The 19,999-nt window shown below is 43.7% G+C and overlaps 1 protein-coding gene across 5 annotated transcripts in view; it reads right to left on the bottom strand.

The window, feature by feature from the left end:
- The window catches only part of MGAT4A (alpha-1,3-mannosyl-glycoprotein 4-beta-N-acetylglucosaminyltransferase A), an 85,343-nt gene extending 65,620 nt beyond the window's left edge, over positions 1 to 19,723 (bottom strand). For 2 of the 5 annotated variants that reach the window (XM_049857282.1, XM_049857278.1), the window contains exons 1-2: positions 18,272 to 18,913; positions 14,602 to 14,927 (exon numbers count right to left, since the gene is read on the bottom strand). In XM_049857282.1, the coding sequence (XP_049713239.1) occupies positions 14,602 to 14,695 (94 nt within the window). In that variant the 5' untranslated portion in view covers positions 14,696 to 14,927; positions 18,272 to 18,913. Of the gene's footprint in view, positions 1 to 14,601; positions 14,928 to 18,271; positions 18,916 to 19,650 lie in introns of those variants that run through there. The other 3 variants (XM_049857279.1, XM_049857281.1, XM_049857280.1) reach the window with 3 other exon arrangements.
- Positions 19,724 to 19,999: the final 276 nt, after the last annotated feature.

Genomic DNA, 19,999 nt, shown 5'->3' with positions numbered 1-19,999 from the left:
TCTAAGACACAGCTACGAGTCTCTACTACTAGGAGTAAACCAGTAAGAAGATAACCAAAACCTCAGAGAAGAAACAAGTCTACATGAGCCACAACCTCATCCACCTCGAGGCCAGAAGAACTAGATGGTACCTGGCTACCACCACTGACCATTCTGACCACGGTCACAACAGATGGTTCCAAATAGAATGGGAGAAAAATGTGGAGCAGAACTCAAATTCTTAACAAAAAAAAGCCAGACAAATTGGAGCAATAGAAAACAGAGGGCTCCCTGAGACTATCACTCTGAGACACTCTTTAAACTTAGTACCAAGGCTATCCCCTGAGATCACCTTTTAGCGAAAAAGCAGAGTGGCATACAAAATAAAGGATATTTACCTGTAAGGTTGGTACTCTACTTAAAAACCATCAGTATAAGACCAAAAGGTCAACAATCACTCAAAAGCAAAGATATGAAGATAAGGGGACAGGAAAACTAGAGTACTGGAAATGGAACAAACAACACAAAGAGAACGTTGACACACTGTAATGAGTGGAACTAATGTCACTGAATAATTTGTGCAGAAATTGTCAAACGGGAACCTAACTTGCTGTGTAAGCTTTCACCAAAAACTCAATAAAAAGTTAGTTAAAATAAAGAAGTTTGAGGGGCAGTAAGACTAAATTAATGGGAGTGGAACAACTAGAGCAGAGATAATGAGAATGTGGACACAAACTGAAGAAGGTAACCAACGTCACTGAACCTTATCTGTGGAAACTGTTGGATGGTAACCTGTTCTGCTGTGTATACTTTCACCAAAAATACAATAAAATATTATAAAGAAAAAATCATGAGAGATCTAAATGCCCAACTGAAATCCAGTCACACTACGTCTAATGCACTTCCCTGATCTTTCAGTCCAGTAAATTTGTCAAAAAGGAAATGTGTGTGCTATGTGTTCTTTCATTTTTTCCCCAACATACAGAGCACACTACTGAGCTCTAGGCTGGTGGCGTAGTGGTTAAGTGCTACAGCTGCTAACCAAAGGGTCGGCAGTTCGAATCCACCAGGTGCTCCTTGGAAACTCTATGGGGCAGTTCTACTCCATCCTATAGGGTCCCTATGAGTTGGAATCGACTCAAGGGCACGGGGTTTTCTTTTTTGGGTACTGAGTTCCAAGCCCGCTACCACATGTCATAGTTCCAAACAAGAATAAGATACCATTCTTGTCGCTGTCAGCTGCGGTGGCTTTGGCCTCCAACTCACGGCAACCCTCACGCACGAAGAAACAAAAGGCTGCCTGGTCCTGCATCATCCCCACGATCAGCTGTGGGTCAGACCACTGTGATCCATACGGTTTTCACTGGCTAATTTTTGGAAGTAGATTGCCAGGCCTTTATTCCTCGCAGTCTGCCTTGGTCTGGAAGCTCCAATGAAACCTGTTCAGCATCATAGCAGCATATGAGGTGCACTGGCTGGAAATCAAATCCAGGTCTCCCGCACAGAAGGCGAGAATTCCACCACTGGACCACCATTACCCCCTGAAGAAGACATGGTGCCCAGCAATTCACCTCTGAGTATACGCTTCAGAACACTGACCCACATGTGCACCAGAAAACACATGGAAGGATATTCACTCCTAGCGTTATCTGTATTACGGAAAATCAGAAACATCAATAGGAGAATCAAAAAAAAATATGGCATATTCATCATATTTAAAGGATGGAATATTACATAGCAGCTAATACAAATGACTGTACCCATGTCAACATGGGCGGATCTTAAGAACAATGTGAGAAGAAAAGCAAGATGTAGAATACATATAGCATGATACTATCTGTATTATTTTTTAAAACATAAAGTTATATATGTATAATTTATTTTAAAACATAAAGTTATATATGTATAATTTATGTTTATATACATAAATCAACACATAAAAAATGGACCAGAGAAGTATACAAACATGACGTAGTTTCCATCAAATAAGGCAAGGGGGCAGGGGTTGAAAATGGGTGGGAGACTTTAGGTGGATGTGTCATGCTTTATTTAAAAATGAGAAGGAGGAGAAGTGAATATGAACAATCTGGGCAATGTAAACACAGATGTTTCTATGTTATTCGCTATGCTTTCTTGGATTCTGTTTTAAAAAATTTTAATGGGGTAGGGTTGCTGGCTGCTAGCAACTGCAGCTTCTTTTTAATAACTGTTCATGCTCACAAGGTACCCAGTTAATGTCTGTTCCTGAATGTCAAACTCTGTAATTTGCCATATCCACCTTCTTGACCTTTTTTGCCTACATTCTGCCTTCTAACACTTCTCCCAATCTTTACTCTTCCTCCATGAATATCAACAGTGGAGGGAGAGGCAAAGAAAGTCTCAAGAGAGGTAAAGTGACTTCTCCAAATTCAAAGAGCAAGCTAGGGGAACACCAAGGTCTCTGGACTCTTATTTCTCCCCATACGATAATCCTGCCATTATTACTCAGGAAAAGAAAAATGCTAACAACATCTGAAGAGTTTAATAACCTCTACGCCCACCCTTTCAATTCTGGTAAGAAGCCCTATCATACTAAACCAGAGTTCTTTCTGGATCTTCCTTATGATTTAAGTCAAATAGTTAAACATCTTTTAGAAGTCAAAAATTCCACATGTTCACTGACATACCTGGCCCTCATATGACTCAGTCTTAGAACATGGCTTCAGAGTAACCTAAGTTCCATGGTGCAAACCTACATTTTCTAACCACCTATAAACTCTGCCAGTTGCCTCAGGTTTACTTTAACCAACTCTGTTGGAGATCAAAATATGCAAGTCAAGCCTATGATATCCTCCCCTGGGGTTTACTCAATATCAAGGTTATTTCAGGGAGCACAACTGACAACAGGCTGCTTTTCAGGTGCATAATAAAAGGAAGACTTATAAGATTAATGAGGTTTACTAAATTTGACATAGTCTTTGATAACAGGTGTGTTACTTGAATCAAAAGCCGCCAGATTAAAAGTGTCCTCCTCTGCATCAAAACGGCAAGCAATAAGCCTAACTCCTAAAGTCTAATATTTTGTGGTTCTGTTTTTTGGGAGTGGGGAGGCTTATATCTTCCCTAAACTTGGGCATACATTTATAGGACGACGTTTTAATGGTTATGCCCAAAACCAAACCCACTGGCACTGAGTTGACTGCGACTCATAGCAACCCGTAGGACAGAGGAGAACTGCCCCACGGGGTTTTCAGGGCCGTAGCCTTTACGGAAGCAGACTGCCACATCTTTCTCTCATGGAGCAGCTGGTGGGTTTAAACCACCAACCTTTTGGTTAGCAGCTGAGTGCTTAACCACTGCACCACCAGTGCTCCTTTTAATGGTTATACTCAGTAATAAACCAAAGGTCTACCATCATCACTCAAGTTAATACACACCTCTTCCAGAACTATCAGCAACCAAATAATATGGGCACTTGAATTTAAAGGGAATTTCGTTACAGTACACAACATGATTTTGCATGACTTAAGTGTTCTTTAATTAACGACAGGGTGAACTTATTTTTTAACCTAAAAATAATGAAGGTAAACTGAATTTTTGCTAAGTTTTTAAAATTAAAATGGCATTTTTTTTTTTAATTACAGCATGCTACGATTGAATCACATCTCTAAAAATATCTGCTGTAAATCCTAACCTCTATGCCTGTGGTTATAATCTCATTTGGGAATGGGCTGTCTTTGCTGTGTCAATAAGACAGGGTTAGTGTAAGGTATGTCTTGAGTTGATCTCTTCTGAGATATAAAAGAGATTAAACAAGCATGTAAGAAGCAGAGACCGGTGAAGAGAGATGCCAAGCCACATGAAGATCGCCCAGGAGCAGAAGCTCAAAGAGACAAGGACCTTCCTCCAGAGCTGACAGAGAAAGCCCTCCCTTAGAGCCAGCACCCCTGAATTTGGGGTTCTAGCCTCCTAAACTGAGAAAATGAATTTGTTAAAGCTACCCACTTGTAGTATTTGTTCTAGTAGCACCAGATAACGAAGGCATGGCACCAATGAACAGGCTTAGACTATGCCTCGATACTGTCTGAGCAAATACCGAGAAAGGGCATTGTTTTAAAAAGCCACGTGAGGCAACAGACAATGCGGCTCACTGTACGGGGTTTCTGGCTGCTCTCTACACACAACCACGGTTAGGTAACACTGCCTGACTGCACCGGAGTTAGTGTCAGTCTCTGAGATGATTCAGGTAGCACAAGCTACAGAGCCAGACACACCTGGGCTTAGACGCTGCTTCTGTCACCTTCCAGTCACCTAACAGAGCAGGATTAAGTAATGCACTCATTGCCTGAGTGTATCCATCCGTTAAATATGAAGACAGCTACTTAATAAGCCTTCATGCTCGACCACTTCCCTAGGGTTCTTGTGAGGACCAAACAAGACCATGGGTGTAAACACAGTCAACAAATGGTATTCTTCATTGTTCCCAAATACCAACCCTATGCTACTTTAGGTTTTGAAACTATAGGCTTATTTCTCCTCAAATGTCAGCAGTATATAGTGTAACAGATCTAAGTGGTCCTTTTATTTCTCTGTAAAACTGTGTGCAAACAAATAGGACTTCACCACTGATTAAAAATAAAAAGGAGAAGAACAGGAGTGACTAACAGATCTGGGGGCATGGCGCATAGTTACAAAAGAGACAACCTGAGATAAATGCAAATTACCAGGAGCAAAAAAACAAGAAACTATACTCCGCAAGTCTTAAAGTCAGGTTTTAAGTTAACCTCCACTGGCTTAGGAAAGCGGGTAGAAGGGAAAAATCCATCAAGGCAGGAAGCCACAGGACATCGGTTTAGAAAGACTGTATTTCCTAGAACACTTACCTCCTTTTTTCTGAACTCATACACAGGATTTGTGAAGAAATTGGGGGAAAAAATGTACTTTGAAACGGCAACGAAGCTGCCAACAGACGCTTCTCTAAACAGAAGCTTGCCAGGACTAACAAAGAGGTAAATTCAAGTAACAACTGGCTGTCTGCCACCGTGTGAAGAAAGAGGTAAACTAGTAGGCGAACTTTTTCTGCATCAAGCAACTCTTCAGTCTCCTCTAAGTAACAAGTCCTGGCTGCCCGGTTTCCCCACAAAACCCCAATCCTATCAGCACTCCTCTCTGGTGAGCTGAGTCAACACCAATGCAGAACAAAGCCAGTGACCAATCCAACATCCCACAGAAAGTAAAGCAGGTACAGTAACATGAACGGACAAACCGGAAAAACCGACCTGAGTGAACGACCATGGCCTGAGCACGGCAGCAACAATTTCACCCGTCACTAAGTCTCAAATCAATGCAAATTTTGGTCCCTAATAAAACAAACAAACAAACAGTGTCATCGAGTCTATTCTGACTCATTGTGACCCTACAGGATGGAGTAGGATTGCCCCACAGGGTTTCCAAGGAGCGCTTCATGGATTCGAATGGCTGACCTTTCGGTTAGCAGCTGAGCCCTTAAACACTAGTCCTGCTGAAAGGAATTGGGCCTCATAATGCACAGCTAATTCCATATCTTCCGGTAGGAAAAGAAAATCAGGATGGGCCTGGAAGCATGGGAGTAGGATAAGAAGAAAGCAAGGGTGCTTTCAAGGATGTCAGGGAAAATGCTCAACAGCCTAAAAAGACAGCAGTAGCCAAGGTGTGACATAAAAATTGGGTTAAAAAAGAATATTTAATGATTTGTTCTAAAACAATCAAATTCCTAGAGTAGGTCCTCATCTCTCTGGAAGAAGGTACCTCTAGATGGTCTTCTAACCAAGCGATTCTAGTAAGGCGTGCGTAAGTTTACAACATCTCTACCAAGTCAGGGCACTGACAAGAACACAAGAAGAACCCTGTTCCAGAACTAAAATACCAGCATGAAAAAAACGAAAATCCATACAAACCACGTAAGCTTAAAAGGACTTAACAGCCTAACAAGTTAAGCTTAATTGCAAAAAGGGACCCAATGATAACAAGTAGCCCAGATTCACACCATCTTGGGAGAAGCACCCAGTGCCCCGTCCCACTCAAGACTCTCAGTCAATAACCCTGACTGTGTTTGGCATGGAAACCCTGGTGGCATAGTGGTTAAGCGCTACGGCTGCTAACCAAAGGGTCGGCCATTCGAATCCGCCAGGCGCTCCTTGGAAACTCTATGGGGCAGTTCAACTCTGTCCTATAGAGTCGCTATGAGTTGGAATCGACTTGACGGCACTGCGTTTGGTTTTGGTTTGTGTTTGGCATGACTGGTCTCAGAAGACATTCACTTTTTTCTCCAGCCTGGCGAGATTTCTAAAACCTCAGAGAAGTATAAAAATATAACCCTAGGAAGGTTCATAAATTAAGAAATGAATAAAGTCCATGGTATTGATAGTTTAAAATCAGTCTAAATATGAATATTGTAGTTAGTCTTGCAATATTTGTACTTGGTCTACTGTCATAGGTGTTTGAAGTTCAAAAGAATTAGTCATACATGTTTAAGCAAAACTATAAGAAAAAAAGATGTGTGCACACATGCATGAGTATCATTTCACCACCTACATAAAAAAATTTTTAAAAAACTAGTACCTGAGTCTAAAGAGATAGGATAATTTATTGGAAGTAAAATTAGTGTAAAGTAATAAGACAATGACTCTCCATCACAAACTCCTCCCTAGTCCTTCACAGGTACTGCTTCCCTTACACACTTGCTCTTGGACCTGACAGAAGCGTCTGGTCCCTACACCTTCCTCATTCTCCCAGGCTCTTCCTGCTTCACTTCCATCCTTTACACACCTGGACCTCAGTCCATCAGGTCAGACACTACTGCCATTCAAGTCTTCTGCCACTTGCATACAGCAGGATGTTGGTTCAATCCAACATCCACCTTCTCCATTCCTACAGGGAATACCTTTCTCCCCCTATCAGATTCCTGTTTATCTTTAAGACCAACTCAAATGTCACTTGTGAGATGCCTTTCTTGAGCCACTTATCAGATGAACTGTTCTAACTTTGATGCTATCACAGCACTGTGTCCACCTCGCCATGAAAGCATCGTTAACGCTGCTTATTCTGATTACTTGTCTTGCCTCCAAACAGGAACCTCCTTCAAAGGGCAGGTTTTGGGTCCCTAATCTGTCTTCACACCACTCCGTACAAAAAGGATAAACAGCTAAAAAACAGAAAAAAAACAGATAGCGCTCAATAAATGCCAGGGAAAAGGCAGGCAGGCAAAATACAAACTACAATAAAAAAAATGAAATGCAACATCCGGTACCTTCAGAGAAGCGTAAGAGAAATACTCCTTTTTTAAAAAGTAACTTCTACGCAAAAAGCCCAAAGAAGTGGGTATCAACGTTCATCAAGAGACATGCAGTGGTGAAACCTTCCGCCTCCTTGGTTTATTATAGGTTTGCCTGCTCTGTGACATTCAGAAAGCTGACACTCATGATATATACACTTTCTATATGCCTGTTATATTTCAATTAAGACATTTACTTAAAGAAAATATACTGCCCTCAAGTCAATAAACACCTAAACCCAACGAACTGACGACGGATTCGTGTGCCAACCCCTTGTTCCCCTTGCCTAGAAAAGGATCTGCTTCTATCACTCAGCTGTGGAGGAAAAGAGAGCCGGGCAGGTGAACGTTTACTGCTTTTTAAATTGGAAGCATAAACTTAAAAAAATTAAGAATGATTTCAATCTACTTACTTCCTTGCTTCCTAATGAAGAGGTATAAAATACAGACTTAAAAAATCAGCCTACCTTCTATCTGTAGGTTTTGAAAACTAAATATTAAATTTAATTGGCAAGCAAAATATCTCTTTAGTAAAAAGAGATAGAATCTACTTTTCCTAAACAAGTTATTTAAATCATAATCGAATCGTCTCTATCCCCAGACTTTCATGTTACAACATAGGTGGCAACTACAGTTTTCTTCCAAAAAAACTAAGTTCTTGATTTCCCATGGTTTGGATAAAAATAAGGCTAAAATTAAACTTCTGAAAAACCTATAAACTACATTTCCATTACCAAAGGCCCAGTAGAATGCCTGGCAGGAAACACACCCTTAAAAGAAGTCATTGACTGGATGTCTAAATAAAAACCTAAATTCCCACAGAGAGCAGAGGGGCTGAATAAACGAGGGTACGTCCACACAGTGGAGCAGTGTACAGCTGTAAGAAAGAACAAAGGTCTCTACGAACAGGTATGGAACGATAGCCAGGACCTACTGCTGAGTGAAAAAAGGCAGGTACACAAGAGTATCCGTCACATGCTACCCTTCATGGGAGAAAGAAGAGACTACGAGGAAGTATTCACGTACCTGTTCGTTTGCGCAATAAGGAACACAGGGAGGGTAAACCAGGTTGGAGTGGAAGTGGGGTGGAATGAATGAGGAGGGAGATGCCTCTCTCAGCAGACCTTTTTATACAGTTCTGATTTCCAGAACCAAGCTAACGTTTCATATATCCAAAATATAAGCCATCACAATTAAACAGGACATACAGGAAACCTCAAATGGAATTTAAAAAAAAAAAAAAACAGTTGCCATCGAGTAGATTCAGACTCGTGGTGACCCCACGTGTGTCAGAGCAGAAATGCACTCCACACGGTTTTTCACAGCTGTGACCCTTCAGAAGGAGATGGCCAGGCCTTTCTTCTGAAGCACCGCTGGGTAGATTTAACTGTCGACCTTTTGGTTAGTAGCTGAGCGCTTAACTATTTGCACCACCCAGGGACTCCAAAATGGAATACAAATAGCCGTAAATGAATAACACGACCACACTGAAGAAGTAACTAAGATAAGAGCTAAGCTAAGTATTTTCTGAACACAGCAACTTGACTACATAAGGCTAAATACAAAAAGAAGTGTATACAAATATTTTACCTTAGTAAATTTATTTTTCACTGGGATATGGGCTAGCAATTCTGAGACTACTTTATATATATATTGGGACGGAGCAAATAAGTAACTACACTGGAATACTGGGACCCAAGGTTCTTACTGTCCGAGGCCCTAATTACAAATAAGAAAAAGGGGAGACCAGAACGAACACTAAGGTACTGGAGTAAAATCAGAGGGTCAGTATGAACTCACGCCGGGTTTTGTTTTTGTTTCTAATATACACAGATGGATACAGAAATAGGTACGTGTGTATGTGTGGATACACGTATTTCCTAGCTCCTTCCTACTGATAAAACTGTAGAAGAAATGAGCACACCATGACTCCGTCTCCCAATCAAATGAACCAAAGGTTCCTTGGAGAAATGGCTGCTTCCAGAGCTGGGGAAGCCTGGGGTAGCTTGTGGCACCAGAAAGGAAGAAACTACTCAAAAAGTGATGGGGACTAGACAGAGGTGGTGGCTATACGACACTGCGAATGTACTACACGCCACTGAAGCGTTCACGTTAAAGTGGATAGATTTTGTCATGCAAATTTCACCTTAAAAAAAAAAAAATGATGGGATGTTGAGAGGCGCAGGAGCCAACTTGAAGGAGCTCCCAGTGGCCAGCTCTGGGACAATGTAAACAATAAAACAATGAATAATAAATGATTATAATCCATAGAATAAAATAAATACCCATGAGTACATATTAATGCAAATAATTTAATAAAGAAATAAATGAAGGAAAAAAGGTATCTCTTTCTTACGGTCCAGCTCCGACTAACAAATGCAGAAGGATAATGGAAATGGAAAACTGCATTTGGCCAGCACCACAGAAAAACTGTCACAGGAAAACATCATCGACAGGTGTTAAAATTAGTGGCCAAACGTGGAACGAGAAACTGGGTATCTGCTTGGTTTCAAAGTACAGCTCCACAAAATGCTTATTAATTACAAAGGGAAAAAAAACAGTAACTTAACGGTGGAGAAATCTGACAGATGCCACGTTAACCAAGTGACCAAAGTCAGCGTACCGAGTAAGGAGACACACCAGCATTCCACACCTCCTGACACGATGCGCTAAGAAGGACATAAATCACTCATGTCTGAGGTGTTCTTTCCAAACGTGCATTATCTCAATCTAACCAGGAGAAAACATCAGACAAACCCAAACCAAGGGACATTCTACAAAATAACTGACCAACTCCCTTCAAAAGGACCAAGGACATGAAAGTTGAAAGACAAAGGAAGGCTGAGAAACTTCCTCACCACGGAAGAGGCAAAGGAGACACAAAGAGCCCTGGTGGCAGAGTGGTTAAGAGCTCGGCTGCTAACCAAAAGCTGGCAGTTCAAATCCATGCAGCCGCTACTTGGAAGTCCTGTGGGGCAGTTCTACTCTATCCTGTAAGGTCTCCATAAGTTGGAATCAACTCGATGGCCATAGGTTTGGGTTTTGTTTTTTTTTTTAAGGAGACACAAAGGTAGTTCAAATGCTTAAGCAAAACCAAGAGGTTGGCGGTTCAAACCTACGCACCGGCTCCATGGGAAAGACCTGGCAACCTGTTTCCATAAAGGTTAGAGCCTAGAAGCCCTCTGGTGCAGCTCTGCTCTGTCACATGGGGTCACTATGAGACAAAAATGACAGCACCTAACAATAATAGGGAGACACAACTAATGCAACATGGGGACGTGGATGATGTTGGATCAGAAAGGAATGTTAGTGGCCAACTGGTGAAATTCAAATAAGGTCTGTAGATTAGTTAATAGTGTTCTATCAAAGTTAATTTTTTGGTTTAGAAAATGTTATTCTGGTTATGTAAGTTGTTAATATTAGGGGAAGCTGGGTGAAGGGTAAAAAATACAGAATTCTATATTGTTTTTGCAAATTGATTGTCTATCTAAAATTATTTCCAAAACAAAGTTTAAAAACACATTTACTACTTTTAAACTTGCCGTTTGATTTACTTATTTATTGTTTCTTAGGTATCTCCCTTCCCTCTTGCCCAACACTAGACCACAGAGATTTTTCTCTGATGTACACTAATGCATCCCAAATGTTGAACAGTGCCTGGCACACAGAAGGCACTGCACAAAGAGAAATACGCAATTTCTGTGAACTAGAATGAGGCTATTTAATTAATAACAAATCCTCGATTATTAATTTTTCCTTATATCTTGTTTGAAGGAACTTTGCTTATTCTTTAAAGAAACTTTAAAAAGTCTAAAAACTTTCGTTCACTGTTTTTGTTTATAAATAAGATCCAAAGTTTTAAATAAAATGCTCTATTTAGGGTTTTATTTACATTGTTAAATCGTGCGTTCAGAACAGAACTGTTCCATATCGTTTTCTTGGCTGTAATCTTAATGGAAGGAGATCTCCAGGCCTTTCTTCCATGGTGCCACTGGGTGGGTTCAAACCACCAACCTTAAGGTTAGCAGTTGAATGTAAATCATTTGAGCCACCCAGGGGCCTTTTTTTATTTCCTGCTTAAGTGTACTTAACCCTGGTGGTGTAGTGGTTAAGTGCTACGGCTGCTAACCAAGAGACTGGCAGTTCAAATCCACCAGGCACTCCTTGGAAACTCTACCGGGCAGTTCTACTCTGTCCTATAGGGTCGCTGTGAGTCAGAATCGACTCGACGGCAGTGGGTTTGGTTTTGGTTTAAGGGTACTTAAAATAATAGCGTATCATATTACAATCGAGAGATTAGATAAAATATAATAATGAATAAGCGTTTTAAAAAATACATTTTTTTGCAGAATGAATCATTTATTTAACAAATGCCTACTAAGCACCAAGCACTGGGTCAGGCACTAGGGCTAGAACATCGGTCCCTGTCCCCATGGACAAGATCTATGATCACGTGCCCAGCTTCTAGACTGTGCATGACCTAAGTAGGAGGTTCTGGAGCCCTGCTTCCACCACCAAGTGAGACGTGTGGTTATCCCTGATCCACTTTCTCAACTACCCCTGCTTACGAAGTTCCTACCCTACCCATTCCACGCAACTGGAACTCTGCCGGATTTGTATGCAGAAATCCTGGCTACCCTGCTGAAACTGGTGGCTTGTCCTGAGCCCCAGCTTCCCTAGCAGGATTCCTGACCTCCTCCCCCACCTGCCCCAAGCCCACAGACCAGCTCAGGTATTCCTGTCAGTGCTGAATGAAGACCTATGACAAACCAGATACATTTCTGGAACTGTACTATGATTCCCAGCTAAACCTTGGGACAGCTCAGGAATCCCAGGGGCTGGTCATAAGGAGCACCTCACAACTCCGGAGCATAAACACATACACCCTTTCAGAACTTCAGGGCTGCACCCACAGCTGTCTCTGCTTGATATGCACTTGCCCCTACTCTGCGTGGCATCGTCTTCAGTTATCCTTCACACTCTACTTCCTCAGTGAGGCATCTGAAGAATTAGTAGCTTCTCCTGGGCGGTGGGACTAAGGACATAAGCTCTGCCTAAGTTCAAACTTTAACTCCATCACTTAATGTACGACCTTGGCAAGTTTCTCAACCACTGCTTTGATCTCCCCGCCTACAGAAAGGGGGTAAATTAAAGAGATGATATATGTAATATGCTGATGATAACAGTACAAGCTCAGCCTTCTGTTACTGCTATGTCACCCCCTATCTGATGGCATCACACTTGTTTACATGCATCTTCCTGGCCAAGTCTGTGTGAGCTTCTCAAAGGCGTGAAGTTCCTTACTCCTTTCTGTATTCACTGTATATAAACCAGTGCATACATAGAATACAGAATAAGAACCTGCTAAGGACCAATGCATGAATGAAAAACCAAAACTCTTAGTCTGGCAATGTCTATGGTTATGGAAACCTTGCTTTCAAAATAAAATTCAGGGTATGGGGTTTATAAGTGTACTAGAAATGAATATCTGAAATCAGTCCTTCTTTGGAAAATCTAAGCTATGTGACTGCCAGAACGATCTAGAAAGAATCAAAATGCTCAAAGGTTAGAGTGGTTACATAAACACAGGGAACTGGATGTAACCATCACAGGAGACCTATGCTGATACCCAAGAGAGCTGGGCAAAATACTAAGCAGGAAAACATGGCAGAAGAGAGTATACACAGAACTGGTCCAGGAGTGATAATCAAACAGTATCCAAAACTACATGGTGAAAGAATCTTTATATTTTATGAATTTATTTTGATTATAAAAACAGGTAACTTTTAAAAATAATTTTTACAATGCTATTACGTAAGAACCAAGATAAATGGAATAAAGATCTAAAACTTTTAATTCCTTCAACAAGACACAGTGAGAGGGGTTAACTGCCTCCATTACTATAACTCAATGAGGATAAGTTTCTGAATCAGAAAAAACGCACAGGCATTTCTCATGGTCAAGTCTCGTATTTCATGAGAGACTTTTCAGGGTCAGTCACTTATTTTGATCATGTCAGGGAAAAAAAAAAAAGTCCATAGTTTGGTTAAATTAACTGTTCAAAGTTCTTGCTAAGTAAGTCTTCTCATTTTGGTACAATTAAAAAGTAAACTATAAAAATGTATATATTTGTACACAAAGGAAAAAGGAGAAGCTTTAGAAAGTTAGTTATTTTTTCATTTTTTTCCCCAAAGAGTTTCCCCCCAAAATAAGAGCCCAACTCAGAGACAAAGAGAAAGAAAAAGAATGCTGAGCTTGTTCAAAGCACAGAGCATACATTTTTCACTTATATCAGCGTGGAGCCCTGGTGGCGAAGTGATTAAGAGCTCAGGATGCTTACCAAAACGTCAGCAGTTCGAATCCACCAGATACTCCTTGGAAACCCTACGGAGCAGTTCTACCCTGTCCTATAGAGTTGCTATGAGCCAGAATCGACGTAATTTATACATTTATATATATATACACACACACATAAATATATATACATACACATGTATCAGAAAAAATTAAGTCATGAATTAATGTTTTCAGTCATCTTCATACAACCCAATAAAATAATGAATAGCATCTTCACACAGCACAGGTGATGTGGACTGCTCGACCCTGACGCGAACAGACCAGGTATGCAATCATCTCAATACTTCCACCCATCTTGTCATCAACATTCATTAGATTAATTAAAAAGCACTGATGAAAATTTACTCCAAATATTTTCTCCTCCAAAAAAACAAGGGGGGGGGGCAAAGAAATCCATTCTCTGTAAAGTTTCAATAAATGAACAGATAACTCTCTAAAGCACAGTTCAACAGTCTAAACGTAATTGTTTCCTTACCCACTTCATAAACACGTTTGCCTAAAGAGCCATCTGCCAACACATGCAGTTTAAATCACTAATTACTACGTAGTACCAAATTACTAGTATAATTAGCATGTACATTTCATGAAGGTAATGATTGTGTCCTTTTAAGTGTATTATAGGACAGTATAAGGAAGCATATTAAACGTTTATGATGTTCACAAATAAAAAGAAAATGCCAAAACCAAACTCTCTATTATTCAACTTGGCTGTCATGGGTAAAATAAACCACTGATCAGTATTTGTTTCTCCAAGTGCAATTTTAAGAAATCGAAAACAAAACAGATTGCATTCTAATTAGAAATTCTCTTTCCGCCATCCAAGAACAGTTTCATTTTTGCATCAGGAAAAAACTGCCAGGCCACCAGGAGATAACATGATACAGGTGGTTAGGATACACAGCCGAAGCATTTACGCACTACTTAGAAAGCAAAACGTCCACATTCCATGCACATTTTGAAGCCATTTTCCTTACCTTTCCCATTTTGCCATGTAGTATACCAAGATAACGTGAGGAACGAGGTGAAAAACACTAAAGCAGTGGCTACAGTTCCATTTCGGAGCCTCATCTCATTTCACCATCACACTGGTTCGTATGTTTATGATGATAACCAGGACTGTTGTCTTTTTATCCTGAAGTCAACAAAATCCAATACTGGCTCTAGGCCAATAAAAACAATCAATAAGAGAGGTGCATGTCAGAGGCTCTACAGGAGGAGCCTAGCAGCCGTACCATTCACCACTGCGATTCAAGACTGTCTGCGCAGCCTGCATATGTTGACGTCTCTGGCTTTTTTCTTCCTGTTCAGGGGAAAAGAGACAGGAGAACTTGTTCAGTAATGCAAAATATTGCTTTCTTCATTTATGATTTACTTCTGGCTTTTGGTTTTATAAACAAGACTTGTGGCAGGGCTATAGATACATCTACAAAGATTGTTCCCATATCTAAGCTCGTGTAATAGAGGGTACTAGAATCACATGGGTCCTTCTCTTCGGGAAAAAAGCTTCGAACTGTATTCCCTTCTGACTGGTTTTGTTTTGACTGTGAAAAGAAAGTTACAGTAACTGAAAGGGGGACATTGTGGGGCTCATTACATAGGGGCCCCAGGTTCTAAGCTGAGAACTCTAGCGATCACACAATGGTTCCTGAGTAACAGTCTTCCCTCTCACCAAATTGCCTACTGCACAACGATAATACGTATAAAACACAAAAACGACAGACTACAACATACAAGGGTCAAAGACCCGGACCCTAGACTCAGCTTAGTCATTACTTAACATGACTTTGGGCATGTCACTTATCCGGGCCTTGAGGTTTTTTCCCAGGGAAAATTCAGGCATTTAGAAAATGCAGCAACCTAAGCCACCAGGGTTTCAGCCTTAGAAACTCTATGGGGGCAGTTCTGCTCTGTCCTATAGGGTCTCTGTGAGTCGGAATCGACTTGACGGCAGTGGGTTTCGTGGTTTAGCAACCTAAGCAGGATACCGTATGATCTATGACCCACCACTTTGCACTGCTGTCACTCAGGAAATCCAGAGATCACCACCCATCTAAAAAAGCTGTTGAGAAAACACCTAAGCATAGTGTCCCGCGTATAAGAGATTCTCAAAACATGTTAACTGTATTAAAAAAAAAAGAAAACAGCTCAGCCAGTGGTCAATCCACTCAGCCAGTGGTCAATCCAGACCATTCCACGTGGTCGCGGTTCCACTTCCTGGAGGTGGCTCAGGCATTCAGAGATCCACATTGATTCTGGGGGCCTCCAGGCAACCACAGCAGGCACCTGGCGATATATTCAATGACACTCCAGTGAAGTCACTTAATGCATCTCCAAAAATGCCTAAAAATCCTAAGGAGCAACGCCCTCAGGGGGGGAGTCTGGCTGATTAAAGCAGCCACTCGTAGGCAACTCAGAAACTACTACCTCAGCTCTTCCACAACACTGAGAATTACCAGAATCTCCACCAGTGAAGAAGGATCACCAGGGCGTGGCATTAATAACCACAACGACATCTCGTTGAGTGCTTCCCATGAGCTGTGTTCGTTGTACGTTTTAAATCTTCACAAAATCCTAGGAGGCAGGCATTACTAACCCTATTTTAGGTACAAAGAAACTGAACCTGGAGAGAGAGCTCTAATTCGTATGCTTCCAAAGTCCCAGCTCTTATCTACTACCCTTTGCCTCTCAAACTAGACCACCTAAACACCACAGCAGAGAAGTGCCGGGGATACCCCAAGCCTCAAGTTGAACTGGAGAGGAAGTTTCCAGCTTTAAACATAGAACTTTAAAGAAATTCCTCACTTCCAGTAGCCTTTGGGTAAGACTCCTATAACCCTCAGGCCTGTCTGATAACCCTCCCTCACCAGCAGCTCTAACACTCTGGTGTAACATTCTAGAAGCAGCAGGTGTAACTGGGGCAGGGCAGGTACGGCAAGGGTCGCGCTGGTCCTGGGCGTGCGGTGCCACTGAACAGTTTCTATTAACCCAGTATGGCCAGCGGTGTAGCCACACAAAATGACGCCTATGGCAAGCACGAACTGTCCAACCACCTGACACCTGTCTTTTAGGTAACTACCAAAATATCAGCTCAAAAAGACATGTCAAGCTTGTTAATCTTTTAATTAACCCATCACCATGCTTGAGGAAGGACGCTGGGCCACAGTGGGTTAACAGAAACTGCTCAGTGGCGCCACCAGCAGGGCCGGTGCAATAACACCCTGGGTGAACCACTGCCGGTCACTGAACCCTACCGCACAGCTTCCTCTTTCTTCCTGAGAACACTGAGCTCAAAGGTCCTCTCACCTGTGACTTATCACTGTTTGCTAAGACCACGTTTATTCACCCTGCACACTTAACAACAGTAAAGACAAGTGGACATCAAAACCTGTAGCCCGGGTCTGCAGTTTAGAACTTAAACCCTTCATGGAGAAATCCTGTAAGTTTAACTGAATTCCATAGAGTACCTTATACACTGTCTTATATCCATAAGCACCCAACGAGTTCTGATTATAAAAACAGAGGTGATAACTCCGTGAATTCCATAAACTGGAATTTTAAACCTGGTAAGGCTTTATATAAAAAAGACTGAAAACTTTCTGTTGCTATATACTTAGTCCTACTGTACTTCCAGAAACATGTGTCTTAGTAAAAAATCTAAAAATTATACAGACATTAGGGTAAACGTTCATTTAACAATAATGGGGGAGATCAACCCAGAATGATAAAATAGAGGAGATTTTAAAATACGGTTTCATTAATTACAAATAAAGCCCATATAGTAAAATTCAGTATGAATGGGTAGAAACAAGTAAATGAGCTCTAAAATAAAAGTAGACTATTAATGAGGTATGCCAATTCCAGATACATGAAAAATACAAGGACTGTAAGATATTGTACCCAAGAGGTTATTAAGCTCTGATTTGAAGGAGATATTTATAATGAATTCTAATAAGACCTCAGATTTTGCAAGAAAACCATTTGAACATTTTACTCAGTAAGAAAGTAGTCACAATTTTAGTTTGGGTTTTCAAATTAATGAAATTTAGCTGTACAGCAGAAGGGAAGTCTCCAGACAAGCACAAACCTGATGATTTAAATGCTCTTAAACCAGCAAAGGCAGTTCCCAGGCTGGCTTGTGAGACACAATCAAGGGTGACTCAAATTCTTCTCGATGTCCACATTTGCAAAAATTTTAATCTAACATCTTAATGCTCTCTGAGACTGTCCCTTAACACATTTTAATCTTTAACCACAAAAAAGGAAGTGTCTAAAATTACTAGTCATTTTTTCTGCGCCCTGCCAAAAATGGATGGAACTTGCAATTCTAGACTTCAGACTGAAAATTTTGTACTCCTTTAAGGGTTTCAGTCCTTCATTTTACTAGCAGATACAAAACCTTTAATTTACTTTAAAGGGTCCTCTGAAATTGTCGATATGTTCCCTGGCTGACAAGACTTTACTGAACATTTGAATACGGAATTCCTCCATCACCTTCCCACGGACAAGACGGGGGTACCGGAAGAGCCAACGCCACCATGGTAAGACCCATGACGTAACCCCGAATAACTTTACACACCCCAATCATCTTCATTTTTTTTTTTTACTTTTATAAAATGGTTAACATTTTTCTTTAACACAGGTTACATAATTTCATGATCCGGAGCGTCTTCAGATTTACACTTGTAGGTTAAAGAAACCTATGCCACGACAACCTGTTAAGAAAACTACTTCTATTTTAACATTCGGAAAAAGAAACAAAAACCACAAGAGGCATATGACTTGATCCCAAATTTAGGTCTTAAATTCAGACGAACGCTTTATCATTATCACTGATTGAAGGAACTGTAGGACTGCCAACGCACAACCCTAAAACAGGCGGAAAGCTTAACGAAGATACACACACACACACACACACACACACGCAATTCGAATGGCAACCGGTGAACGGGCTCCGCAGAAGGGCAACGTTGCAAGGAACAAACGCGGCAAGGGAGCGCTGTGCCTGTCGGACCACAAACGCTGCCTTCCAGCTGTCACCTGGTACACCTAGCGGGATCACCCAGACACCATCTAAGGGTGCTGCAGCCTCCTCACCCAGGAGGGACCCGAGGCCGGTGGTGGCGGGCGGGGGAGGGCGACGAACATTCACCCCGGGCTGCACCTCCTCGTCCGCGGCGGAGCAGGCCGTCTCCACGCCCGGGCCCGCCGGCCGGGCCCCACCTGAGCGCTGCCCCGCGAGGGCGCGCCCCCCGGGCGGGCGGGCTCAGACGTGGGCCCCGGGCCCCGGGAACCGTCCCTCTCCCCGCCCCGCTCCCAGGTCCGCACTTTCCGCCACTTCCCCCAAAGTCTACGGGCCCCGCGCGGCGCCCCGGGACGCACAGGAGCCCGGCAGCCGGGAGGGCGAGCGCCCCGCCCCGAGCGCACCCCGGCCCGAGCGCCCCCCGGCCCCGAGACCCCCCAGGCCCCGAGAGCCCCCCGGCCCCGAGCGCCCCTGGCCCCGAGCGCCCCCCGGCCCCGAGACCCCCCCCGGCCCCGAGAGCCCCCCGGCCCCGAGCGCCCCCCGATCCCCGCCCCGCCGCCCCCGGACCCGAGACCCTCCCCGGCCCCGAGCGCCCCCGGCCCCGAGCGCCCCCGGCCCCGAGACCCTTCCCGGCCCCGAGACCCTCCCCGGCCCCGAGCGCCCCCGGCCCCGAGACCCTCCCCGGCCCCGAGACCCTCCCCGGCCCCGAGCGCCCCCTGCCCCGAGGCCCCGCACCGCCCCGAGGCCGCACCGCCCCGAGGCCCAGCTAGCGTCTCCGGCCGGCGGTGCGTGAGGCAGCGGTGCGGGAGCTCCAGCGGGCCGCGAAGCGGGCGGCTCCGTTACCAGCAGGTGGATCGCCCGCAAGCAGGCGCCGCAGAGCCCGCCCGGCACCGCCCCTCAGCCCCGCAACCCTCCGTGGCCGCCGGCGCCCGCGCCCCGAGGCCCCCGCGCTCCGCCGCCGCCGCCGCCGCCGCCGCCGCCGCCGCCGCCGCGGGCCCCTTACCCGCCGCCCGCGCTGCGCGTCCCGCCGCGGCCGCTGCCCAGGCTGCTGCTCCCGCCGCTGCCGCCGCTGCCGGCCGCCCCGCCCTCCCCGCCGCGGCTCCGCCCCCGCCGCTGGAGCCCCGCGGAGGCCCCGCCCCCGGGCCCGCCCACGCCCTCGCTCGTCATTGGCCACCGGGTGCTGGGCGGCGGGCCACTGGGCGCCCCCACGCGGCGGAGCTGCTCCTGCCAGTGGCCCGCCTGGCTGTCAGTAAGAGGCGCTGTCTCGCAGCCTATATAACTCTCGTGAGATCTTGCCCCCCTTGTATTTAGTGTCAGCGCGCGGTCCGGGGCGGTGTCCTCGCCTTCTGTCA

The sequence above is a fragment of the Elephas maximus genome, chromosome 17 (assembly GCF_024166365.1).
Source record: "Elephas maximus indicus isolate mEleMax1 chromosome 17, mEleMax1 primary haplotype, whole genome shotgun sequence".
Taxonomy (NCBI): domain Eukaryota; kingdom Metazoa; phylum Chordata; class Mammalia; order Proboscidea; family Elephantidae; genus Elephas; species Elephas maximus.
This window is presented reverse-complemented; position numbering and strand designations above follow the sequence as displayed.